This window comes from Thunnus maccoyii, chromosome 10 (assembly GCF_910596095.1).
Source record: "Thunnus maccoyii chromosome 10, fThuMac1.1, whole genome shotgun sequence".
Taxonomy (NCBI): domain Eukaryota; kingdom Metazoa; phylum Chordata; class Actinopteri; order Scombriformes; family Scombridae; genus Thunnus; species Thunnus maccoyii.
The window spans coordinates 8,983,216-9,011,048 of record NC_056542.1 but is presented as its reverse complement, the minus strand read 5'-3'; the positions used below and the strand labels follow the sequence as shown (position 1 = coordinate 9,011,048).

General features: G+C 35.2%; 1 protein-coding gene across 5 annotated transcripts; it reads right to left on the bottom strand.

Annotated features, from left to right (window-relative positions):
- Positions 1-380: 380 nt before the first annotated feature.
- On the bottom strand, positions 381-26,616 carry LOC121906043. 5 transcript variants are annotated; one of them, XM_042424702.1, is made up of 32 exons: positions 26,447-26,616; positions 23,417-23,464; positions 22,818-23,119; positions 21,556-21,829; positions 21,198-21,235; positions 20,206-20,482; positions 19,813-19,856; positions 18,991-19,276; positions 18,253-18,300; positions 17,842-17,885; positions 17,190-17,478; positions 16,773-16,816; positions 15,986-16,271; positions 14,145-14,192; positions 13,745-13,788; positions 13,113-13,383; positions 12,866-12,909; positions 12,215-12,500; positions 11,157-11,185; positions 10,228-10,507; positions 8,851-8,894; positions 8,650-8,720; positions 8,258-8,472; positions 7,883-8,133; positions 6,755-6,883; positions 5,296-5,461; positions 4,770-4,799; positions 4,393-4,437; positions 2,160-2,219; positions 1,465-1,505; positions 989-1,277; positions 381-807 (listed from the first exon to the last, which is right to left on the bottom strand). In XM_042424702.1, exons 2-31 carry the CDS (start codon positions 23,424-23,426, stop codon positions 1,011-1,013), a joined length of 4,263 nt encoding a protein of 1,420 aa, XP_042280636.1. In that variant the 5' UTR covers positions 23,427-23,464; positions 26,447-26,616; the 3' UTR covers positions 381-807; positions 989-1,010. The 5 variants fall into 5 exon arrangements, with proteins under 5 accessions (XP_042280636.1, XP_042280635.1, XP_042280637.1 ...); XM_042424701.1 differs by having other exon boundaries at positions 381-1,277; XM_042424703.1 differs by lacking the exons at positions 17,190-17,478; positions 17,842-17,885; positions 18,253-18,300 and having other exon boundaries at positions 381-1,277.
- Positions 26,617-27,833: the final 1,217 nt, after the last annotated feature.

The window sequence follows — 27,833 nt, the reverse complement described above, 5'->3', positions numbered from 1 at the left end:
ATGACCCTCATACAGTAAACAGTGCTCCATTGTTGCCACCTGGTAATTTCAAAGGATACAGTACATTCATAGGCAACTGATATTTATTTGTAAAGCACCTTTCAACAACAAGACAATTCAAAGTGCTTTATGTGAGACCTCAAAAAAGATATTAAGACAAGATATCCAGTATAAAAAGAAAGCATTATAAAAAAGACACTGATAGAATTAAAAAATAATAAAATACAAGATTAAAATAAGATCAAATCGAACAAAACATAAAAAACAAAAGAACAAAAACGTGTCTTACATCTACAAGAGTTTTAGTTCTTGTTGACACTGTCAGAAAGGTGATAATTCAACTTAATGTTTATTATTGAAGTCGTAGTGGGCAGTGTTGTTGTTGTTCTGGACTGCATTATATTAAAAGGTGTTTCTAATATTTTGTCCACCCCCCGTTTACATACATGAGGGGGGAAGAATATTAGAAACATCTTTTAATATAATGCGAAACATCACCAAACACTATGACCTCAATAATCAACATAAACATTTTTTCACACAAGTCTTTCACACACTCTGCTGCTAAAAAAACTCGAATGAGCCACCTGATCTAAACATCACATGTTCTTGTTGTTATAACGGAGGCTAAAATAAATCACCCTCTGTATTTGATTTGTTGCATTTTGTTTTCATAGTTAAAAATAGTCACAATGCAATAATTTTACACTTGTGTCTTAAAAACTTTGGACAGCTATGTTTCTTGATTTCCTGTTGTCCTCCTCAGTGCTAGAGATAGCAGTAGTGCTGCAACTGATGAGTGGATCACTGAGAAATAAAATAAAATATGGGAAGACTTGTAAAATACTCCTTTAACTGTTTGTTTGATCAGGTCCAAATGTTCTGTAATATTTTAATTAATTAGGTCAGCAGCAAAAATGGGATTGTTTTTGCCACTCAACAGGCCACTTCTGTGTTTTTATTTGTTTATTGTTTTCTTATAATTTACCTTTGGATCCTGAGCTGGTGTCTCACAACAGCTTCACCAGATCGTTCCTGTCTATTTTCTTGAAAAGCATCTTGGTCACCTCTGCAGCTTGTTGGCTGTAGGTCTGCTCCATCAGATCCACCACATGTTTCCTGTCTGCCTTCTCCAGTTTGCTCTGTGGGATGCACGGGAGTTCTGCCGGGATGAGGTCTCTATCCTGCAAAAACCACTTGAAGTCTTCGAATTTTTCCTCTCTCAAACGTTGCAGCATTTTCAAAAGCTTCTCTTTAATCGTTGTGACTGTTGCTGCCTGGTGAAATAAAAACAAATAAACAAAGGGAGATGATTTGAACATAATTTTATTGATTAGAGCTGAACAGCTCCTCTGAATGCAGCATTAGTTCTAATCATGATTTAAAATATTGGATGATTTTCAACCTGCATCTTATCGAATGAAGATTTGTTGTGAAAAGTCAGACTGATGTGACATTACTCACTTTCTGGACCAGTGCAGATAGTTCATCCACACTTTGTTCCTCTAAGGAGAAATGGAATAAAACACTTTGCATCAGGCTTTCTTGATTCATAAAGATTTACAATACAAAGGGTTTTATCAAAAAATGACCAACAAAGCAAACACAATCTTGAATCTCTCACCCTCTAATCATTGTGATTTCACATCAAAGTGCAACTTTGTGCTGCTCCTTTCACTCACACAATCAACAATTTCTATATAAATTCTACTTTTTTTTTTATTTAAAGTGGAGCTTACTTAAATTTGTCAAATATTACAAACACAAACTTCATTCGTGCCATAGATTTTCTGAGAAAAGGACTTAAGGTTAAGGACCAAGTACACCAGGAAGAGTACTTATGGTTGCTGAAGTAGCTAATAGAGATCCAAATAAAACACAAATGAACACAATAAAGAGGAATCAGAGCCCATAAAGTGTTTATTTTGACAGGTCAGTTCTACATTTTATAAATATAATGTCATTCATCCTCCAAATGCCATTTTTAAACCCTCAAATCTCACTTTTTTGTTTTATTTGTTATCCCATGCAGCACTTACATTAGCCACTATAATGTGTCTAACCCTTGATCAACTTAGACCTGTTCTGTTTGGGTTTTTTTTTGTTTTTTCCTTGTAATTCTTAAAAGTCATTTCATGAGAAAATTGCATAGTTAATACCTGTGGACCTGCCTTCAGCCAAAGTATTTCCACCAGTTGCTCCACTTGAGGATCCCAAAGCTGTAAGAAATTTAGGGAAAATTGTAATTGTTTAACAATTGTATTGTTCTTCTTTAACGTCACTGACACAGAAAACAAACTGCTTTCTTTAATGATCAGAACACTTGAGAAAAAAGTTGGCAAATACAAAATCAGGATCTGTCTCTCAGAAGCTTTTGTTTCTCTTAATTTGTCCTTGATTTGCTCTTCCTGTTTATGAATCCCTCAGTGGATTAGTATCTATTAGTGTCTACATATCAGATCAACTAAACAAAAGTTTAAGTGAGGGAATACATACTTTACAGAGGGATAAAGTTTCATGTAAAATTCAAAACCAAAGCTACAACAGCTACAAAAATACGTATACATGTTTGGTTACAATTAAAAAAAAGACTAAAGACAACAAACAATGTAAATTAAACCAAATGTCATGAAAATGTTAATAATGTTTGCATTGCATTCTGGTAGAAACATTTTATTTCTTGAAACTCTTGAAAATATATGATAGTAACTGCCAAAACATTGAAATAAATTTATTGTATTTAAGTAATTGCATAAGGTATAAATGAGAGTGATTAAAGCATAAAGATGGTGGTTTTCTATATTGTTCTTGTTGTAAACAAATTTCATGTGCAGAGTCAAACCAACAATGAATCTATTGTACTTACAAGTAGTGTGTGTTTATCCAAAGCCTGATATATCTTATTCCTCTGTGCCATAGACCTCCGTTGTTGTTAAAAAACTACTAAAAACATGTTAATGAGCCACATTGCTGCACTGGGTGACATGTTCCTTCATCCCTGAAGATGGTGGTTACCGTAATAATCTGTAACTGTTACTGTAAAGAGAACCATGTCCTTGCACATGTGCAGTGGCCTTTTCCCAACACAGAAATACTTTCCAGAGAGTAAAAACTCAGTCACTGTAATTAGTCTTTGGATCTGTTTTTAAATGACTAACCACACTGTTCGTGGCACAGAGGAATAACATGTCACACTCTAGATACAGACACAATACTTGTGAGTAGAATTGATCCATTGTTATTGTGGCTCTGAACATGAGATTTGTTGACACTAAAAAAACTGGAAATTGCCATCCTTATCCTTTAACTATAGGCAATCCTAAACTTCAATAATCAATCAAGAATAATATATTTTAACACTTCTAATGTGTTAGAAAAGGGTTTACACCTTTAGTGTTAGCGGGTCAAATTTGACCTGTCTTTGAATTCATTAACAAGCACTGAAAAAAAAACTAATTATAATCCAGAAACATGTTTTATCTGACAAGTGACTTGTTATTCTATCATAACCATAATTTATATATACTTACTTTGATATTTTGTGTACCTTAGACCACATTTAACTTACAATGTACAAATCGTTTTTATTTCAAAATAGGCAAAATGTATCTATTTTATTGCTTATGATGAACAGAACAGGCAAATACATTAGAAGACCATGAGAGGCTAATGATGAACAAAAAAATTACCAAAATAACTTGTTCATATTTTTTATATGTTAAAATGAGCAATTATTGTTACATCTGTTGTGTTATGGCTCAAAATTGACTGTATATACTTCCCTATGAAAAAAGGAGAAAAGTGAATTTAATTTCCAAAAACATTTTATTTTCATTGATCAAACAAGTGTCATCTCTGGCATGGTGTGTGTGTATGTGTGCTGGGTGCCACTCTACAATTGAATTCAAGTCAATATGCTTGAAACATAATTTTAATATTATTACATAATATTATGATACCATTTTTTATTATTTATTTTTTTATATTTATTTTTATTATTTTATTATATATTTTTATTTATTTTACTATTATTTTTGTTTTGTTGTATTTTTTGTTATTCATGATGGTTTGGCACCATTTAATATGTATTTCTCTGCATAAACAACCCATAATTACAACTGGGTCAAATTTGACGCGTAACGCAACAGATGTAACTTTTTTTTATATAGGCATTTAAAAAAAAGAAAAAAGATCAAAATGTGTTTTATCATATTCCGTAGGCCATGTTAGAGGATGTATAGAAGCCTTGAAGCCTTCTCCACAATAAAAGTGTTAAACAAAGTATTTATCAGTATTTCAGTCAACTTTACATTTAAGGAAGCAAAATGCAATTATTGCAAACATGCATGTGTTTAAGGTGAAGTGCCTCTTTATGTTTTGTAATGTACCTACCTCTCACTGTAGCACCACAGCATGGTCCAGTTGATGATGCTGCAGCTGCAACACATTAAATGATAATTGCATAATAAATACATTGTTCTAGACAAGAATACTTCAGCAGGCTAAACAAATTACAAGAATACTGCACAAAACAGCCAGTCCAGTTCAGCTCTGTAAATTCAGCTAAATACAACTTCAGGTGCTACAATAATATTATGGTGATCATATGATTAGGTTTCAAAACTACAAACATTTTAAACATTGATGAAATTCCAATTGGTTTTATTCTGGTTGAAATATTTGCAATGAATGTGTGAAATATTTATGAAATATGACTGAAAGCTGAAATCTCATATAGTAATGGACAGTAAATATATGCAGTGTCTTACCTTCTAAATGACCAGATTTTGGATAGTCAGCTGAAATGAAATGGAGAACAAAACAAATATCAATATTTGCTGATATTGTGGGTTTATGTATTTCATTCATTAACAAAATATTTAATAATGATATATTTTAAAATATCATTATATTAAATATAATTAATATCCTAATTCTAAAGCCAACAGATTATGACTGTGATCAAATTTGTTGTGTTGGGTCTTTGATAAATCATTCTGTCCCAATACTTGCTGTCTTAAGCACTTCTATGGGTTTCTAACTATTCAAGGAATTAAATAAACAGGAATTTCTCCTCATTATCACGTATTAAATGGCAGGTGAACACATAATTCAGACAGCTACAACCAGAATATCACACCCACAGAGCAACAAGTCTATTTTCAGTGTGCATTGGTGTTGGTGATTCAGGTCTCATTAATTATTATATTAATTATATAGAATGGTTAAGTTAATGGAAAAGACAGAATGCATATTTTTATATAGTGTAGGTGATATTGTTTAACAACCACTGACCTTTTCGAATTTCACAGGTCCACACTGATTCAAACACTGGTTCACACACTGGTTCACTCTTCTTTGTACAATGGTCAGAGAGTGTAAAGTTGAAGTTTCTGTCTGGATTTTCAATGAACACTTCATAGAAATTTGGGTCTTGGCTGTCATATCTGAGAGTTAATTTCTGTGTAAAAATACAACATAAAAGGAGAGGAGTTAGTTTTTGACAAAGGTAAACAGTCAAGTTAAATCCTTTACAACAAAAACAAAACTAGTTGATTAGTGTCTGGTCATTAGGAACACTGTTTTGCACATGCTCAAATCATTCACATTTCTGTCTGGCTGCTGATCTCTCCCAAACTCTGAACACAGCGAGCAAAGCTGACTCCACATTCACCAAGCAGTATTGGCAACCTTCTTGAAGTAGCTTATGTGTGACCAAAAAGTCAATAGATTTGTCACTAGGCTCTTAAAAGCTGTATCTAGGGAGAATGTTGCTAAGTTGACAACACTCATCACATGTCCCTTTGCACAAATTGCCAATACAAACAATGATGCATCTATTTACAATTAAAGGAGTCTAAATGCCAATTCCCTTAATTGTATCCATGTTTCTCACTTGCATATTTTCCTTGTGTCTTACATCGTGTTCACATCATATTGTTCAGTGTTTAATTACAGCAAAATTGGAAAAGCCGTTCACGCAAGCTACCTGGTTGCAATTCTGAGTTGAAGATTTTTAAATTTCTGACAGTTACAATATTTCCAACATGGCTAAAAGAACTACAAAAGTGTCAAAATCCCTGCAGCAAAATGGCTGCAATTTCACCATCAGTCACATCTAAAAAATCTAATAATAACACAAATACAATAAATCAACTTGAAATAAAATATTGTTAAAATGTGCAAGGCTAGGTGTGACCACACCATTTGCACACCTCAATGTGCAATGCAATGGCTTTGATCCTATTTTATCTTTTCATACAATCTGAACCACAATTCACTATATAACTGAAGCGAGGTCTGTGAGCTAGTTCAGGCAGCCAAAGTCAAGTGGCTGCTCCACTCACAAGCCATACTCCCCTCACTGTGACATATATCCAACACACCCTTATAATCTTGGCGGTGTACTTAAGTCGTCAGTACTCTGCTCACATTTAGCTGCATCCTGCTGCCACACTGGTCATACAAGCTATGCTTGCTTGCTGCCATTTGTAGGCCTATAGAGTTTCAAAAGCTCGACCTCCACCCCAGCATCCACCTGTAGGCTCTGAGTCTGTCTTCCCCTAGGAGGGAAGTTAATGCCGTTGCTCCAACTTCCTGCTATGAGACATCAATGTTTCCTTGTGGGGAGTCACAAGATCAGAGCCTAGACGCCAAACATTAATGCTGTACATGTTCTGCATTTAAATAATAATGTACTCCACATGAGTTGGCTGACTGAAATGTAAGTACTGAGAGACAGTACAAAGTATACCGGAGGGGAAATTTTTGCTGTGTTGATGTCTGCGGTGAGAACGAATCCTTGTTGCATTTTGAGGTACTTGTCTGGATTTGGCTTTTCGATTATTTCATATCCTTTAGAGAATTTCTTATTGTTCACTCTCTGAAAAAAAAAACAGCAAACAATAAACACAAAGCTGCTTCAAGGTTACAGTAGCAAACATTGTCATCTGTGTTTTAAAGTACATGAACAAGCAATATGGTTTTTACAATAGAGTTTTGGGGCCACTGGGAAAAAATGAAATGTGAGATTTCCAGAATAGTCATGATATTGAGGAAAAGATCATGTTACTAAAATAAAGCCACAAATTTGAAAAGCATATTTTAATTTGAGAATAAAGTTTTAATATGCTATTATATAAAATTTTATGACATATATATTTTGAGATTAATCAAATACGCTGTTGTAGAATTGTGGTTTAATGAGTAAACAGGTGAGAGCAGCCTTAATGAAAAATTAAGTTATAGTACATTTCATCAATGAGGAAATACTTAGTGTATAAAACCAGCGGTCAAAATATAATAAACCATAATTTCTGAGTTGTAAAACTTGTGAAGCAGCTGCTGAGGAACATCGAGCACTTGGTTTTGTCCAGACAGCTGTGCCAAAGAGCGCAGAGATCAAATCTCAATGTATGGTGTCGGAAAAGGATTGAAGGCTGCTGCACATTGACATGCGGTGAGCAGTGGGCTTAATTTGAAAAGTTCCTGTTTGTCAGTGAGATCTCTTTGTCTCCAACCTGCTGACAGAAATCTGACGAGAATCACTTGGTCTTTCATCTTGAAATAAGGAAATGTGTCCATTACGCTGTCTCATGTTTTAAGTGGCTTATCTTCAATACAATATGCATAAAAACAAGAAGTGTAAATGTGAAATTTGTTATTGATCATACATATATGTTTCAATGTTAAGTCATATTGGTCATATTTTTAGATATCGTTTAAAGAAAAAAAAAAGAACCTTCTGTGATCAGTGACCCCTTCCACTTCGTAACTCTATTCTCACAATTTCACTTTTTTTCACCACTGGCCCTAATACTCAGTTGTAGGTTTTTTAAATCTTATTATAGAATACATTTGTGACAGTAAGATATTAAAGAACCTGTTGTAGAGCAGGATCATGTGGGATCAGGTACACATGTAGCTGGAGGAACGTTGTGTTTGTTTTATAGTATATTAACATGTTGCACTTTATTTTCACCGGAAAGCCGACTTTCATCAGGACCGCTCTTGGAGAGAAAATTAGTTCGGATAACTTGACATGGGATGATGTGACTTCAGACACGTCCTCAACAACATCTCCACAGGCATCTATGTGTAGGACTGCAAACTTGTCTAATATCGTAGAGTCATCTGCACAAAATACAAGCACATATATTTAGTGAGGAGAACAAAGATCAATGTTTTTACACACATACTAATGAATACTAATGAAAATCTTAATTCTTTAAACTTATTTTTTTATGTGTCCACTTACCTGTGCAGATCCAGTGTGGCAGGTACACTTCATTTAACTTCCCAGCAATGAGTTTGATGTCCAGTAGAGGACCTGCAGGCATGTATTGTAAGCTTTCCATTCTCTCTATGTGTTCTTCCCAAGACCAGAACTGGTACTTAATGCTGACCTTTTCTTCACAGACCCATCGCAAACCGGAGACTCTGCATTCAAACTTTCCTTCTTCAGACTGTAGGCTGAAAGAAAAAAAACAAAGGTAAACTTAACCAGCAGGTCCCTTGATTTTATTTAAAGTTATATGTTTAATTATGACTGTTACTGTAACATGGCAGGAAAAAGATCTTTGAAGAACCTTGCTGAAATATTTGCCATAGTTCCAGTTTGTTGTGACACAATATCGAAGATATTTTTACCTGTAAGTTGGATCCTCATCTGCATCTGTACTGTTCACTTCAGGTTCAAGTTTAGTCCAATCACTGGACTCCTGCACAGGAGGACAATCACTTTTGTAATTACTGTAAGTGGAATTGTTCCTGTTTAATCACTAATTTTACTACATCAACAAATCAATGGGAAATAAACAGATGACAAAATGATTGAATGAAAGGGATTACCATCATTCTTCCATGAGCCTCAAACTCCAAACTTCTTGAAGGCCCTTGTCAAAACACATCGGAGAAATGATGATACATTTATAAATGGAATCATATGGTAACTTTCCATAAACATGTAAAGTAATGGGCGTTGATGTTGCCATCATGTTATATAGTCAATGTCCGGTATTATGCTGTTGTGGTACCAAGTCAGGTACCAAAAACCAACAACTTAATGATACTTAATGCTAAAAACTAATTTTTTTTTATCACAAATAACACAGAGATTAGTTTGTATAACATCTTTTTTTGCCAAAACATCCCAAATTATAATCATTATAATTACTTGACCAGGTGTTTGGAAATAAATCCATCCATCCATCCATCAGTGTCCTGTCTTATGTTGTCATTGTACCAAAAACTAAAGAGGCAATGCAAATTTTTTACACCTTCATGATGGCATAACAGAAACATAATGATAATTAATTACTTTTTTTGCCAGATTACAACAAATGTAAAATGTTCACTAACAGTTTTCATTGGAACTACTTTTTTTAAACCGAAGAAATAGTTCTTATAAAAAGTGTTGACAGCATGTTCTGAGGATTATTCAGTTTAACAGAGACACTGTTCCTGGAAAAAAGAGACTTTTTCCGTGAGATTAATTTAATGTAATATATCAATGGTGAGAGCATCACAAAAGAATTTCATTCATCTCCATTGTATTGGCTGCAAAAATGTTTGAGATGAATATTACGAAACTTTGGGAAATACAACTGCTGCAGACACCACTACAGGTGAGTGAGGTTTCTTTGTTGTGTGTGTGTTTTTTATTTTAGCACTATTTTCTTTTTATTTTTGCATTTTATCCTTAATTGGACAGTCAAGAAGCAGACAGAATATGAGTGGACAGAATGCGGTATGACATGCAACAAAAGTCCTCGACTGTAATCAAACCAGTCCATTACAGTTATGTGGTATGCACCTTAACCATTAGACTTTTAGGAAGCTGCTTGTGTTGTTTTGTATTTGGTAACTGGAGAGAAGAAACCCTTTGAAAAGATCTTGCTTTTTCGATTAGTAGATGTCATTTTGGAAACTATGCTATATGTAGGAATCTAGTTATTCTGGGTTTATTTTTGGCTTGTTGTTGCTGTGGACAATTTAAAAACAGTGACTGATCTACAGTCATTGACTATAATGACTATACAGCATACAGTGAGTATCTTTGCTTGTGATAATGGCATCTAGATAATATAACAATCAAAACAAACACATATTCAAATGGCTGCCTGACTGTCCAAAATGTATTTTTAATGATGAAAAAACAGTAACTACTCTGCATACCAAATGTTTCATATTGGAATTGTATTGTTTTGTTTTTTTCACACAACTTACCTTTGGATCCTGAGCTTGTGTCTGACAAACTCTGCACCAGATCCATCCTGTTCATCTTCTTTAAAACCTCCCTGGTCACCTTCACAGATTGTTGACCGTAGAGCTCCACCATCAGATCCACTAAGTCAACTGTGCTGTAGGTCCTCTTTATTTGGACTCTTGGGAGGTGTTTCTGTCTTCGAAGTTCCTGCAGGACCTCTTTGAATTGCAAGAATTCCCAGAAACGTAATTCTTCCAGTGTTTCAAAAAGTTTCTCCTTAACTGGTGTCATTGAAACGTCCTGATGGATTAAAAGTGATCAGAGGGCATTTATGTAATATTTCCACTGTAATGATAAAACACTGATGTCTTTGCATCAATGTAAACATTTAAATCATGTTAGTATTATAACAACTAATATTAATATATTACACAAAATGATACATTCATAAAGACAAAGTGTGAGCACAGTGTCATTCATTTCATTTATTTCTATAAACTGGTTATTAGTAATTGTGATTTATTGCATGTCTCCAACTCTTTCTGACACTGTGCTGCCAAAAGTAGGAATGAGCCACCTGATCACATGTTCTTATTGCTTCAACAGCATCTGTGATATTTCTGCTTTAAAAACTCTTTCCACCTATTTACCATCAAAGTTGAATAAGAAAGTCTGGAAAAAAAATACACGTCCTAAACATTTAGTTGTCCTGTTGTCATCCTCAGCTGTAGAGATAGCACAGATTTTATTATAACATTATTGGTGGATATAATATTTCAGCTAAAAAGCTCAATCAGAATCCTGCTTCAGTTCAGTGAGCACCATCTGATGAAATGATACCATTGGTTTGTATCATTATTTAAAGTGGTCAAGATGAGGATCATTTTCAACCAGCAGCTATTTGATGAAAGCTGTGTTGTGTAATTGTGTCTGATGTGACATTACTCACTTTCTGGGGCAGTGAAGACCTCTGCTTCTCTGGGGAGAAAGAAAATAGAAAATGACTCAAGACTGATTAAATATCAGACTATAATCAGTTTTACTCAGATTTAGTTGCAATAACACTAAAATCTCCTCTGCTGCTTCTGAAATCATAAACAATAATCATACAGAGAGAAGAGAGGTTGGATATCATATCATTAAAACCTTTGAAATCTAATAGAATACAATATAAAAGTCCTGCAACAAATATGACCGTCTTTATGTAAAGATTATCACCTCACAACATAATCTTTGACGTCAAATAGGATTTACAATGTTGTCAAATTATAATATTCAGTGTGTCAGAGAGGTGTTGCACTGTATTATACCGTAAATTGTACCTAATATTTTGGCACCCCTTAAAGTCAAACTGTAACTGGAATTCTCCTCACTTTGTTTGGAAGGAAACATAATCTATAATGATACTGCAGCTATTGTGTATCATTTTCACTTTTCCAAGAAGACAAAACCGTCTTTGGAAATATTTGTAAAATTAGCATCTGAGCTTCAGGCTCTAGGAGTGGCTGACTGACATCTGAGAGCTGCAATGTTAACTTCCCTTCTGCGCTACTGACTGGAGAAAGTCGTAGTCTGATAACGATGATACAAGACTTTTTTTTCCTTTTTCAACAAGCCCACATAGCCTTGGTTATGAAACATTAGCAACTTAAGACGTCTGTCACTTTACATTATTTAACATTTGGGAGGATCCATCGTGCTGTTAAGTTTGTTTTCCACTCAGAAAGTGTAAGCTAGCAAGCTAGGCTAACTAACTTCCACTCAAAGTAGAAGATAGCCTAGCTCTCTAATGTTAGATTCCTACCAGATGTTACATGTCAGAGACGTGTTGATTAAATTAATGATTTGTTGCCCCCTGCCTACTACTTTACTCACACTTTACATTGGTGATTAAATGAAGTTTGCACTCAAGCAGATTTACTGTACGTTTTTAAAATAAATTATTAGATGTATTCATTAGATACATGTGATTGTGTAATGTGACAGTTTTTGTCTTCTTTGTTTTACCTTTGGGTCCTGAGCTGGTGTCTGATAACCTCTGAACCAGATCAGATCTGTTTATTTTCTTGAAAATCTTCTTCATCAGATTCACAGACTGTTGACCACAGTTCTGTAACATCAGATCCACTATGGCTTCTCTGTCTGCTGTGTAACTCAACCTCAGTGAGATGCCAGGGAGGTCCTTCTGGGAGACAGTCCACCGTAGGACCTCTTTGAATTTCTTTAACTCTTGATAACTCAAATCCTTCAGGGTTTCCAAAAGCATGTCTTTAACAGCTGCCATTGTTGCTACCTGGAATAATCAAAACATTAATGAGACATACAGTATATTCAATCCACTAGAAAAAAAACACTAAAATAGTTTCTCATTGCATCTCATGAATGTTAGTGTAGATGTGGGTGTTATATGTTTATCTGTGAGATCACTGTCAAAGCGGAAGAAGAAACTCAGGAAAAATGTACATGTTGACATTTCCTCATCTAATCCTCAGTGTTAAAGATATCAAACATTACTGATGGATAAAATTGTAGCTTGAATGCAGCTTCAGTGAAAAATATTCAGCTTAAATCATGAGTTTGGGTTGTATCAATATTTAAAACCTTCAACTATTGAATAAAAGCTGTTGTATTGAGTCAGACAGATGTGACATTGCTCACTTTCTGGATCAGTGTAGAGATCTGTTCATCCACATAATGTTTCTCTGAGGAGAAAAAAAATATAAAATGACTAATGAGTGATTGATGAAAAACAGATGAGAAACACTTTGTATCAGGCTATATTGCTTTGTACTAATTTACAAATTATTTACAAAATTATACTTAAACCGCAACAGTGATGCAGACATCATCACTTATATTTTTTCACCCTGTCCCACAATACTTTTTTTGGTTTTAATTGTCTTACTTTTGGGTCCTGAGCTGCTGTCTGACAGCCTGTTAATGTCCTTTAAAACCTTCTTCATCATCTCCACAGACTGTTGGCCGTACTCCTGTACAATAAAAAACACTGTGTCCTGCATGTCTGTTATATCAAGCAGCCTCCATTGGATGTCAAAACGTTGTCTTGTGAACCTCAAGTGATTCAAGAGGACTTGCTTGAAATCCTTGTGCTCCCCGTCGCTCAAATCAGCCAATGTTTCCAAAAGCAGCTCTATAACAGACGTCATTGTTTCTACCTGGTAAATACAAAGAAAATGTTCATTGGCCAAATGTACAATCTCTCAGCTGGGATGATTACAGATTTTTCTGTTTATGTCTCATGAACATGTGTGTTTTTATAAATGTGGATATATACAGTTTACATTTCATCAGTGGTAGAGGTAACACTGATTTTTAACATAATTAGTTAACAACGTTCTTGCTTCAGTCCTCATGTGTACATGATGCAACCTGAATGTAGCTTCAGTTCTGAGAGAACCAGCTGGTGAAAATCAGGAATATGATTTGTATCATCATTTATAATGAAAAATGTTTTTTTCCTGCATCTGTTGAATAAAAGTTGTATCTGTAAAGTCAGACAGATGTGACATTACTCACTTTCTGGATCAGTGCAGGCCACTGTTCATCCACAGAGTGTTTCTCTGAAGAGAAGGAAATAAAACAAGACTCATGAATGCCTGGTTTACCATCAGGTGATATAATCAGACACTATCAGACTATCTTGTTTTAAATTAATTCTAATATTAAGGATTAATTGTAAAAGGAAAAGAAAATCTGCTCAATAGTAACATCCTAAAAATTAATTTCCAATTTCACCTGATGAACACTTATTAACATGACGTCACATTTGTTATTAAACTCAGTGTTAAAGCTTCACATAATGAAACGTAGATTAAAATAACTACAGAGCTTTGAGGAAAGGATTCAAATCTGTCATCTTTACTCCTAATATTTTTAATTTTCGTTATTAGTGTTTCAAATGTATCATGGTACCTACCTCCCTCTGTGGTTTTTACACCAAACGCTTCAACTGATGATCCTGCAGCTGAAACACATTTAATGAACATTGTAATTACATAATAAAAACACTGTGTGTAACCTTTATGTGTACTTGTCCTCAGTATAACACTTTTAACACTTCATGGCTGAGACCAATGTGGTTTTAGAAAACACTCAGTCAGGGTGTTAAAATAAAATACAAAGACACTGCACACGTCACATGACACAGATGGATTACAGGTGTCTGGATGGAAGACAGGAGGAGGCCTTGGTTACAGAAATCACAGAGGGGATGAATGAGAATGAGTGTCCATAGTGGAGCGAAATTTAAGTCAAATTGTAGCTACACAAAAATACAACACAACATATACACGTGAAATGATGTAGACAACATTAACCAAGTTCCTATCTGACCATATACAACATAAGACTGGTAATAATGAGCTCTAACATTTCCCTCTGAAGTGATCTTTGTCTTATTATTTTGTATGTACAAGTAAATTGAATTAGTTCAATTAACCACTTCAAAAATGAAATGAAGTACCAGAGAAGTCAGACCCTACCTTGCCCTAGAGGATGCCAAGAAACTGATTCATGCCTTTGTACTCTGACACTTAGATTATTGCAACGCATGTTATACTGGTTTGCCAAAAAATAAACAACAACTTGTCCAAAACTCAGCAGCAAGAATTCTAACCAACACCAGTAAAAGAGGTCACATTATTCCTGTTTTAGCACCTTTGCACTGGCTCCCAGTAAAGCCCACTGAGATAGTCTGTGTGCATACTAACTTCCACACTAGGTGCTCAATCCCTTACACTCAGCACTTAGTCCTCTTCCCCCCTTTATATTCAAAGTATTTGTGTGGTGTCGTTCCCTCCTTTTCCTTTATTATTTTGGTATATTTCGTCATGAAATAAAGGGACAGGTTGACACATGCACTGTACTGCACTGAAAAGCCCACTGAGATAGTCTGTGTGCATACTAACTTCCACACCAGGTGCTCAAGCTGTATAGACTGATAATTACACCTTGAGGTGGACGGGCAGTCCACGCCTTTAAGAGTTTACCAACTTTTATGTAAACAGTGTCACGGCTCTTGTCAATCAGATGTAATTGTCTTTTAAATCCAGAGGATAGATTTTAAAATTCTTTTACTTGTTTTTAAAGCTCTGAATGGGCTAGCACCTTCCTACCTGTCAGATTGCCTATTGGAGTATGTTCCAAATCATTTCCTCAGATCGCATGATGCCGGTCTGCTGAGGGTGCCACTGACGAACAACAAGAGGTATGGTGATACTGCCTTCAGTAGTGATGCACCGAGGATTTGGAATAAGCTCCCTCCTCATATTAGACAAGCAACCTCAATTGACAGCTGTAAGAAGCAGCTCAAAACCTACTTCTATGACCTTGCTTTTAATTGATTTTGTTTTACATCTATGATTTTATATTTTTTATGTATCCCCCATTTTTAATGTATGATTATGTGTGTGTGCATATGTATGATTATGTGTGTGTGTATATATACATACATACATTTTTTTTTCTTTTGTAAAGCACTTTGAGCTGCATTTTATGTCATAAAAGGTGCTCTATAAATAAAGTTTATTATTATTATTATTATTATTATTATTATTATTATTATTATTACCAACTACCTTTGTGAAGCTCATATTGTTTTTGTTGAGATTGTGTCAGGGAGGTGTTGATTCAAATCTATATTTCTGCTGTCATGGTGGCCTATATGTTGTTGCTCCATTGCTTTATCTAATGTTTTGTACTCCTGCAGATTTATTATCATAAATTAATGTGACATGACAGTTGTCTTATTTATCTCACCTTTGGGTCCTGAGCTGGTCTCTGACAGCCTCTGCACCAGATCAGTCCTCTTCATTTCCATGAAAACCTCCCTGATCACCTCCACAGACTGTTGGCCACATCTCTCCATCATCAGATCCACTACTTTTGTCCTGTCTGCTGGCTCCAGGTGGATCAATGGGATGCATGGAAGGTCCTTCTTGAAGTGAGTTAACTGCAGGAGCCACTTAAGTGTCTTTAGCTCCTGATCACTCAAATCATTCAGTGTTTCTAAAAGCAGCTCTCTCACAGCCCCCATTGTTGCTACCTGGAAAATTCAAAGAGTATGTTCAAAGAGAAAATATGTTATTTCTCCCTTGGGAATATAAAAGATTAGATAGACATTTGGATGTTTTAAATAAGTTTTTTCTACAAGATCACCTGAAGTACTGATACATCTGGTAATTATGATTTGTCTTACTTTATATTCTTTAAGATCTGTAAACTTGTTTATGTTTTTTTATTTTAATTCCAGGCTGTAACTCTGGCAAACACACTGTGCTGTCAAAAACTGAAATGAGCCACCTGATCTTAACATCACATGTTCTTGATGAACTGTAAAACAGGTGGCAGCACAAGTCAGGAACTGTTTTCTCAGTTTCATCTTCTGCATTTTGTTTAATACTTTGAAAAAGTCTCACAATTATGTGAACAACTGAGTTTAGTTTCATTAATCACCACTAATGTGATGATAGATATGATTTTAAACTTGCATGTTATTGAATTAAAGCTGTACTGCATGAGGTCAGGTTGATATGACGTTACTCACTTTGTGGATCAGTGCAGACAAGTGTTCATCCACAGAGTGTTTTTCTGAGGAGGAAGAAAATAAATAAAAGTAAGTGATCAACATCAGGCTATATTGTTCTTTATAAAATTACAATACAAAGGGTTCAACACAAAATAAAACTGAAGCCTCCTCAACAGTTAAAAAATATACATATAATATATATGATACATATAATTCATCACTGATATTCTCTCCCTGTCTCACAATATCTTTTCATATTTCACATTAGCAATCAAATATATTTTGTACACCAGCTGATACTGTCTTCTTTTCTCTACATTATAAATCATAATGTTTCAAATAAAGAATAGCCTGTATCATAGCTTATAAACTCATGAGACACATGTTTTGTTCCAGTTTTATGATTTGAATATGTTTTTGTCTTTATTGTCTTACTTTTGGGTCCTGAGCTGCTGTCTGACAGCCTCTTCACCAGATCTCTCCTGTTCATCTGAAATAAAATGTCCTTGGTCTTCTTCACAAACTGTTGGCCGAAGGTCTGAACCATAATAAACACTGTGTCCTGCATGTCTGCCTTCATGGGCTTCATCCATGGGATCTCTAAGCAGGGTTTGTAGTGGTAACTTTGACTCCAGATGACTTTCTTGAAGTCCTCGAGCTCCCCGTCGCTTAAACCAGCCAGTGTTTCCAAAAGCAGCTCTATAACAGACGTCATTGTTTCTACCTGGTAAATACAAAGAAAATGTTCATTGGCCAAATGTACAATCTCTCAGCTGGGATGATTACAGATTTTTCTGTTTATGTCTCATCAATGTGTGTGTTTTTATAAATGTGGATATATACAGTTTACATTTCACCAGTGGTAGAGGTAACACTGATTTTTAACATTATTAGTTAACAACATTCTTGCTTCAGTCCTCATGTGTACATGATGCAACCTAAATGTAGCTTCAGTTCTGAGAGAACCAGCTGGTGAAAATCAGGAATTTGATTTGTATCATCATTTATAATGTTGAACATGTTTTTTTCCTGCATCTGTTGAATGAAAGCAGTATCTGTAAAGTCAGACAGATGTGACATTACTCACTTTCTGGATCAGTGCAGGCCACTGTTCATCCACAGAGTGTTTCTCTGAAGAGAAGGAAATAAAACAAGACTCATGAATGCCTGGTTTACCATCAGGTGATATAATCAGACACTATCAGATTATCTTGTTTTAAAATAATTCTAATATTAAGGATTAATTGCAGAAGGAAAAGAAAATCTGCTCAACAGTAACATCCTAAAAATCAGTTTCCAGTTTCACCTGATGAACACTTATCAACATGACGTCACATTTGTTATTAAACTCAGTGTTAAAGCATCACATAATGAAATGTAGATTAAAATAACTACAGAGCTTTGAGGAAAGGATTCAAATCTGTCATCTTTACTCCTAGTTAAAGGAATAATATTTGTAATTTTGTTATTAGTGTTTCCAATGTCTTATGGTACCTACCTCCCTCTGTGGTTTTTACACCAAACGCTTCAACTGATGATCCTGCAGCTGAAACACATTTAATGAACATTGTAATTACATAATATAAACACTGTGTGTAACCTTTATGTGTACTTGTCCTCAGTATAATACTCTTCACACTTCATGGCTGAGACCAATGTGATTTCAGAAAACACTCAGTCAGGGTGTTAAAATAAAATACACAGACACTGCACACGTCACATGACACAGATGGATTACAGGTGTGTGGATGGAAGACAGGAGGAGGCCTTGGTTACAGAAATCACAGAGGGGATGAATGAGAATGAGTGTCCATAGTGGAGCGAAATTTAAGTCAAATTGTAGCTATACAAAAATACAACACAACATATTCAAGTGAAATGATGTAGACAACATTAGCCAAGTTCCTATCTGACCAAATACAACACAAGACTGGTAATAATGAGCTCTAACATTTCCCTCTGAAGTGATCTTTGTCTTATTATTTTGTATGTACAAGTAAATTGAATTAGCTCAATTAACCACTTCAAATATGAAATGAAGTACCAACTAACTTTGTGAAACTTTTGTTGTTTTTGTTGAGATTGTGTCAGGGAGGTCTTGAGTCAAATCTATATTTTTGCTGTCATGGTGGCCTATATGGTGTTGCTCCATTGCTTTATCTAATATTTTGTACTCCTGCAGATTTATTAATTATCATAAATTAATGTGACATGACAGTTGTCTTATTTATCTCACCTTTGGGTCCTGAGCTGGTCTCTGACAGCCTCTGCACCAGATCAGTCCTCTTCATTTCCATGAAAACCTCCCTGATCACCTCCAAAGACTGTTGGCCACATCTCTCCACCATCAGATCCACTACTTCTGTCCTGTCTGCCGGGCCCAGTTTGATCCATGGAATGCATGGAAGGCCCTTCTTGAAGTAAGTGAACTGCAGGAGCCACTTAAGTGTCTTTAGCTCCTGATCACTCAAATCATTCAGTGTTTCTAAAAGCAGCTCTCTCACAGCCGTCTTTGTTGCTACCTGGAAAATTCAAAGAGTATTTTCAAAGAGAAAATATGTTATTTCTCCACTGGGAATATTAAAGATTTATCTCTTCACATCTACAGTATCAATGTCATTATTTTAGACATTTGGATGTTTTAAGAAATGTTTTTTTTCTGCAAAATCACCTGAACTACTGATACATCTGGTAATTATGATTTGTCTTGTTTTATATTATTTAATATCTGTAAACTTGTTATGTTTCTTTATTTTAATTCCAGGCTGTAACTCTGGCAAACACACTGTGCTGTCAAAAACTGAAATGAGCCACCTGATCTTAACATCACATGTTCTTGATGAACTGTAACGAAGGTGGCAGCACAAGTCAGGAACTGTTTTCTCGGTTTCATCTTCTGCATTTTGTTTAATGGTTTGAAAAAGTCTCACAATTATGTGAGAAACTGAGTTTAGTTTCATTAATCACCACTAATGTGATGATAAATATGATTTTAAACTTGCATGTTATTGAATTAAAGCTGTACTGCATGAGGACAGGTTGATGTGACATTACTCACTTTGTGGATCAGTGCAGACAAGTGTTCATCCACAGAATGTTTTTCTGAGGAGGAAGAAAGGAAATAAAAGTAAGTGATCAACATCAGGCTATATTGTTCTTTAAAATATTACAATACAAAGGGTTCAACACAAAATAAAACTGAAGCTTCCTCAACAGTAAAAAATATACATATAATTCATCACTAATATTTTCTCCCTGTCCCACAATATCTTTACATATTTCACATTAGTAATAAAATATATTTTATACACCAGCTGATATTGTCTAATTTTTTCTACATTATGACTCATAATATTTCAAATAAAGAAGAACAGCTTATAACATAGCTTATAAAACACATGTTTTGAGCCAGTTTTATGATTTGAATATGTTTTTGTCTTTATTGTCTTACTTTTGGGTCCTGAGCTGCTGTCTGACAGCCTCTTCACCAGATCTCTCTTGATCATCTTATTTAAAATGTCCTTGGTCTTCTTCACAGACTGTTGGCTGAAGGTCTGCACCACAAAAAACACTGTGTCCTGCATGTCTGTCATCATGAGCATCTCTAAGTAGGATTTGTAGGGGTAACTTTGACTCTGGAGTAATTTCTTGAAGTCCTTGAGCTCCCTGTTACTCAAATCAGCCAGTGTTTCCAAAAGCAGCTCTATAACAGACGTCATTGTTTCCACCTGGTAAATACAAAGAAAATGTTCATTGGGTAAATGTGCAATCTCTTTATTTTATTGATACAGATTCATTGATGAGTTTGTTTTAGAAATGCGGATGTGGTGAGATTACATCACCAATGTTACACAAGCTAATAATGGAATTAATAATATTTGCCAAATTGATCACATACTGTATAACTGTTTTTACAAACTACTTGTATGTGTTTACATTTCTTTAGTAACATCAACAACTTTTGTCTCTTTTACAATTATTTTATCTGTACAAACAGGATCATGACTTTATTTTACTGCCTGGCTGTAACTCTTTCAAAGACTGTGATCCCAAAACTGTGATGAGCTTCTTGATTTTACAACAGAGAAGCTGTGAGAACATGGCTGGTTGCATCTTTTCCTCTAATATAAAAAAGCAATGTTTGTCATATATTATACCTTCTCTCAAAGTTATAAAAACAAATCCAGAAAAGCTATATTGCCCTTGTGGTTGATGATATAACACAAATTCTTAACATTATTGGTGAATAACATTCTTGCTTAAAACCTCATGTGAACACATCAAAGCCTGAAAATAGTTTCAGTTCTGTGAGAGAACTATGTATTTAAGGGAAAATTTGTTTGTATCATCAATTATAATGTTCAAGATGAAGATGATTGTCAATCTTCATCTACTGAGTAAAAGCTGTACTGTGTAAAGTCAGACTGATGTGACATTACTCACTCTCTGAATCAGTGTAGGACGATGTTCCAAGTGTTTCTCTGAGGAGGACATAAATATCAAAAGACTTATTAGAAATGTATTTAACATCAGTTATAATACAAAGGGTTTCATTCCACTAACCCTCCTTAACAATGAAATAATAATAATAAGTGCAGAGCTACTTGAAGATTTTCCAACAATGTTGAATAATTTTGGATATATTTGTCATTGTACTGTTTATGCCCAAACTTACAAAATATTGTACCCCAGCTAATGTACTTTATCTTAACATAATAAACTATAAAACTTATGAGACACATGTGACTGCACTGTGTGCCAGTTTAATGTTTTTCATATGTTTTTATCTGCTTTGTCTTACCTTTAGTTCTTGAGCTGATATCTGACAACCTCTGCACCAGATCAATCCTGTTCATCTCCTTTAAAACCTTTTTGGTCACCTCCACACACTCTTGGCTGTTCATCTCCACCATCAGCTCCACAGTTTCCTGCATGTCTGCCACATCCAGTCGGCTCCTTGAGATGAGCGGGAAATCTTTCTCCAATTCAATGAGCGACTTGAATTTCTCAAACTCCTCAGAGCTCAAATCATTCAATATTTCAATAAGCAGCTTCTTATCCATCATTGAACCTACCTGGAAAATGAAAAAGGTAAATCATACAGTATTAAGCAGGACAGGATGTGAAGTGTTTGTTTGCTCTACTACCATGAATACCATGACTGACGATTTAGACAGCGCTCTCCACCACCAACACTGAAACACCAAATAATGGAAAATCATTTGGACGAATGGTCTTCATCCCTCCAGTAGAGTTTCATAGAAGTCATGTAATAATGTTTTATATGATGGATGGATGTAGATTTTCATTTCTTTGCAATGACATGAATGTAAATATAGGATGAGCAGGGAGTTCCCCTACTTCAATTTTTCTGTTATTGGTTAAAGGAACAGAGTAACACTGTGACTCTAATTAATCTACCTTTAATTTCTCTGCCACTGATCTATAATGTTGTTGTTCCAAACACTTGTAGTTTCTCCACAGCATAGCTAAAAACAGTATTTCCATGTTACACTATCACTGTCTCATAGCTCCACCAGAAGAAACATACTTAGTGATTTATTTGCACAGCAATGATTGTTCGGAAAATACTGATTATATGGATGAACAGTAGATAAATGAGTTCTGTAGCAGGAGTGGTTTGATAAGTTTCTGTGGTTGTTTTGATGTTTTCTTGCAGTGATTCTGGATCAATATTGGAATCCACTGTAACTTCTGTGAATCTGAGTACAGCTGCTGTCATCTACAAAAGGAGCAAACTATAAACTTTTCAAAGCCAAATTTTAGGCCCACAGGGGGCGAGTAAATATTGATTTTCAGTGGGGTATTCCTGTGAGGATTTCAGAAACATTTCAAAAGCAAGAAAAGTGTAATCAAATGATATATTGGGCTTATATTCAAAGTATTTTATGCACTATATACTGTACATTATATTCACTTAATTAGATTCTCAATTGTATTCACCAATTGAGTCTCAAAAATGAAACAGTGATTATCTGAAAGCACAAACTACGCTATCCACACTTACATTATACTGCTTTAGATGACTAAGGATTTACTCACTTGCACTGTATCCATGACTTTCACATCCATCACAGGCTCGCTCTCCGTTCTCTTGAGGTCATCAATAAGATGTGGCTCGTTTCTCTCCAGAATTTTGTAGAAGATCTGTTTTCCTCTCACTCCACTGGATTCCAAGGGCCCACTGAGAAGTGCCCTCATAGTGTCCTGAGAGTCATGATTAGCCCTGATTTTATCATAATTTACTTGATTAATAACATCACGTTCGAGGAGTTCTTCCAAAATTGGTGCAACGTTGGTCACTCTCCGGATTAGCTCGAGTCGATGTTTATCCACAAAAGGCTCTGAGAAGAGAAAGAAACATGATACAAAGTTGGCAGATTAAAAATATTTTGAGGCTATAATCAACGTATATCAGAACATGTTTCATATGAAGTGTAGCAAACTAAAATGCATACAATGTTAATTTGAAACAATGGATTTCAAAAACCCTTGATCAAGATGACCTGTTCAAAATATCCTTCCAAGCTTCAATTATTCATTGTCAGTTTCTGGTTTTACGTTTAGCTTGTTGTAGACAATCTGAACTCAGTGAGTAACATTTAGTGAGATCACTGCGTACATAATAACTGTGCACTTACCTTCCTCCATCTTATTTTGATCAGTTGCTGCTGCTGAGGGTCATGAAGCTGGAAAACATTTTAAGAAAAATAAATATTGCAGAACAATATATTGTTCTTACCCATTATGCATACCTCTGTTGTCCAGTATACATTTAAATGGTAAAAAAAAAAAATCTTTCATGATCACAGCACCAAGAAGGTAAAATAAATTTACAGGTTTACTCTACATAGTTACTCAGTTATTCATACTCTCAATCTCCAAATGTTCAGCTCAATAAAAAACAATACCTGAAAGTATTTCCACAAAGGAATACATCAACAGGATCATGACTTAATTTTACTGTCTGGCCGTAACTCTTTCAAGGACTGTGATCCAAAACTGTGATGAGCCTCTTGATTTTACAACAGAGATGCTGTGAGAACATGGCTGGTTGCATCTTTTCCTCTAATATAAAATAGCAAGAAAAACATTCATTTCTCTTGTATATTTATCATAGCTATATTATACTGCCAAAGTTATAAAAACAAATCAATAAAAACTATGTTTCCCTTGTGGTAGATGATATAACACAAATACTTAAAATTATTAGTGAATAACATTCTTGCTTAAGACCTCATGTGAACACATCAAAGCCTGAAAATAGCTTCAGTTCTGCCAGAGAACTATGTATGTGAGGGAAAAATTGTTTGTGTCATCAATTAAAGACACACAACAAACTTATATCACCCCCTCTAGCAGAAACACCCGGTTAAGTATGAGGAGAGACAAAAATCCCTCCTGGAGTATTTTGTCATATCATCAAGAATATCATTATCGAAGAAATACCCTCGACACACACACACACACACAAACAGTCATGTTGAATAACAGTGGTGCTTGAAAGTTTTTGAGTCCTTTAAAATTTGCTCTATTTCTGCATAAATATGAACTAAAATGTTCATGCAAGTCTAGAAAAACTAGATAAAGAAACATCAGTTAAACAAGTGAGACAAAAACCTTTCACCTTGTTTATTTATTTATTGTGTAAAATGATCCAATGTTGCATATTTGTGAACGTCTAGGATTATCAATTCATTTGAAGGGGAAATTAGAGTCAGGTGTTTCAGTCAATGGGATGAAATTCAGGTGTGCGTCTGGGAGGCCCTGCTTTATTTGAAGAAGTGAAATCTGGGTCTTCACAATCAAAGTCTGAGCTTCACAACAGGTTTGTGGAAGTGTGTCACTGCTCAAACAAAGGAGATTTCTGAGGACCTTAGAAGGAGAGTTGTTGATGCTCACTGGGCTGGAAAGAGTTAAAAAAAAAAACACTAACTAAAGAGTTTGGACTCCACCAGTCGACTGTCAGGCAGATCGTGTACAAACGGAGGACATTCAATACCATTGTTACTAGGAGTGTAAAGATTCTGATTCCACATCGAAAATCAATCGAAACGAGCTTTTGAGTTGGACTCTTGGAATCAAAAGCAGGATCAGTGATTCTCCCAGTAGTTTTATTTCTCTCCACCCGCCTGCTTGTGTGTGTCCAAAGAAAAAAAGAACATTTCAAATCCTCCTGCTTCCCTGAGGTCACCGGTGTGCTCTTCATGTGAATTATGTAACAACAAATGCCTGACAGAAAAACTACAGTTTGTAGGCTATGCTACACACTTCAGTTATGTTTATATATAATACACTGACAGATTCAAACTTCCCAGTTGAATAACTCATGTGCAAAACATTGTTAAAACACAAATGACGCCTCTTTCCTACTATAGTAAGGTAGAGTTGAAAAAGTTGAACTTTTTGGCTTGAATGAGAAGCGTTCCATTTGTTGACAAACAAACACAGCATTCCAGCAAAAGAGCCATGTCCCATCTGTGAAACATGGTGGTGACAGTATCATGGTTTGGGCTGCTTTGCTGCCTCTGGACCAGGACAGCTTGCAATCATTGATGGAACTATGAATTCTGAGTTGTACCAACAAATTCTACAGGAAAATGTCAAGATATCTGCCCGTGAAATGAAGCTCAACAGAAAGTGGGTCATGCAGCAAGACAACAAACCTAAACACATAAGTTGTTCTACCAAAGACTGATTAAATAGAAGAAAGTTAATGTTTAGGAATGACCGAGTCAAAGTCCTGACCTTAATCCAATAGAAATACTGTGGAAGGACCTGCACTTCATGCAAGGAAGCCCACCAACATCCCTGAGTTGAGACTGTTGGGTAAGGAGGAATAGGCTGAAATTCCTCCAAGCCAATGTGCAGGGCTGATAAACAGTTACCAGAAACGTTTAACTGAAGTTATTGCTGCAAAAGGGGGTCATACTGGTTACTGAAAGCAAGGATTCACATATTTTGCCTCACACAAATATGTAAGATTGGACAATTTTCCTCAATAAATGAATTGATAAGTTTAATGGTTTTTCTCATTTGTTTTATTTGGCTCCCTTTATCTAGTTTTATGACTTATGTGAACAATTGATCAGGTTTTAGGTCATATTTATGCAGAAACAGAAAATTCTAACACAAACTTTCAAGCATCATTGTACATTCATTTCCTGTAGATTACTCTAACGTCAACCACTACTTGCTCGACCTTAACCCAAACCTTAACCTAAACCTTACATTCATTTTAACAAGTCTTCACCCTAAAATAAATGATTTACATTATGGAGACTTGCTTTTTGTCCTCAAAAGGGAGGCGAGTCCCCACATGTGACTGTTTAAACAGATTTATGTCCCCACAAATGATGAATACCTGATACTCTTTCTCTCTCTCTCTCTCTCTCTCTCTCTCTCTCTCTCTCTCTCTCTCTCTCTCGTTTAACGTTAAATTGTCTTTGCTGTTGTTTTCCTTTTTCATCGTTAACTGTCGAGTCAAAGCACTTTGGAAACTTTAACAAACTGTTTAACTCTAACGTAAACAAAGTGTTAACTAATGTTTTATTGTAGTATTAAGCTGTTGTAACAATTTACACACACGAATACATCTCAACAGAAGAAGCAGGACGATGAAAGTGAAAGTAAAAAAGAAGAATAAAATACAGTTTGAAAGACAGTTTTACCGTTTTAACTGCAGCTTGTCGCTCCAGCCGTTAAGATGTAAAATCCGCCCAGTTTTTTCTCCAAATTAATTGAGGTAAATCTTTCATTGTTGTGTCAATAAACGAGCTTTACTGTGATTCAGGAGCTGCTGTCTGTATCCGGTATTAACTACTTCCTAGTTCCTCAAGTATTCCTGCTGACTGTGGTAGTAAATGTCCCCGGGCGTCTCTCTCTCTCTTCCGTCAGTGAGTGTTCCAGTAACACCTGTTGTGCTGTGAAAATCAGCCCTAATCGCGAGAACGCGCCTATTTGAAGATAATCGCTTTAAAACGACAAGCAAAGGTACAGATAATACCCACAAGACCTTTTAATCATTTATAAACTGAGTAAATATCATAAAGGACGAAATAACCAGATATAATTTGAGAGTGAATAGAATAGACTACATTTATATTTATATTTTGTATATTTATTAGATTTATTTTCTGTCTCTACAGTTCTATATTTTATGAATTCTCTACATAGGTCTTTTGTTTGTTTGTTTTGTTTTGGGAGGGGGGGGGTGGGGGTTTCCAAGCATTTTGTATCCTTTGTGATCCATGGTCTATCTGCATAATTTTGCTTTCTGATATTATTGTTTTATTTGACAGTTTTTGTCATATAATGATCTAAATATTTTTAGAAATGTTTCATAGGCTTTGTCAGTGTCTTCTTCATCATATAGGCTACTCTGTGTTAATGATTCATGTCTTATGGATTCCTCCATACTCACCTGTATCTCAATTTACTGGCATCCTTGTCCTCCCCATAATCACAGTCATAGATCACAAAAACTGGCAAATGGTCACTGATGTCATTAAGTAATTAATAGCCCGCTTACTGTGTTGTCTTCCATAATATTTGTAAATAGTTCATCGGATCATGTTCTCCCCGGGATGAAGATGCAGGACTCGGGCTGCCAGCGGCTGAAATGACCGACTGGTCTCACCCGGCCAGCGGCTCCTCACATCTCACCTCATCTGATTTACAAACAGAGTATTAAGGCCACAATGAGGGGAAGAAAATCTGAGATTTTGATGATTTTCTGAAGAAAAAATATTTCTGAGGAAAAAGTCATTACGAGAATACGGTTTTCCATGAAAACAAAAAAGTCATTAGACTATGAGAATAAACTCCTAATATTATGAGGAAAAAACCATTTAAGTGGTAAATTTGAGAGAAATATTTAGACTTTATTCACATATTACAACTTTTCCTCATTAAATTACAACTTTATCTTGTAGTATAATTCTTTTCTCAAAATATTACAATTTTCTTGACATCTCAGGTTTTGTTTTTTGCCAAAGTTGCTTAAATATTCCACCGTAGAAAAGCACTGTCAGATGAAATAATACTTGAGCTGAGAAT

Bases quoted from the DNA above. Each gene is read 5' to 3' on its own strand.
- LOC121906043 (XM_042424701.1), bottom strand. The intron at 21,830-22,817 runs GTGAGTAAATCC...TTCATTTTCCAG, and splicing joins AAGTCATGGATACAGTGCAA to GTAGGTTCAATGATGGATAA. The intron at 1,278-1,464 runs GTGAGTAATGTC...TTATTTCACCAG, and splicing joins TATCTGCACTGGTCCAGAAA to GCAGCAACAGTCACAACGAT.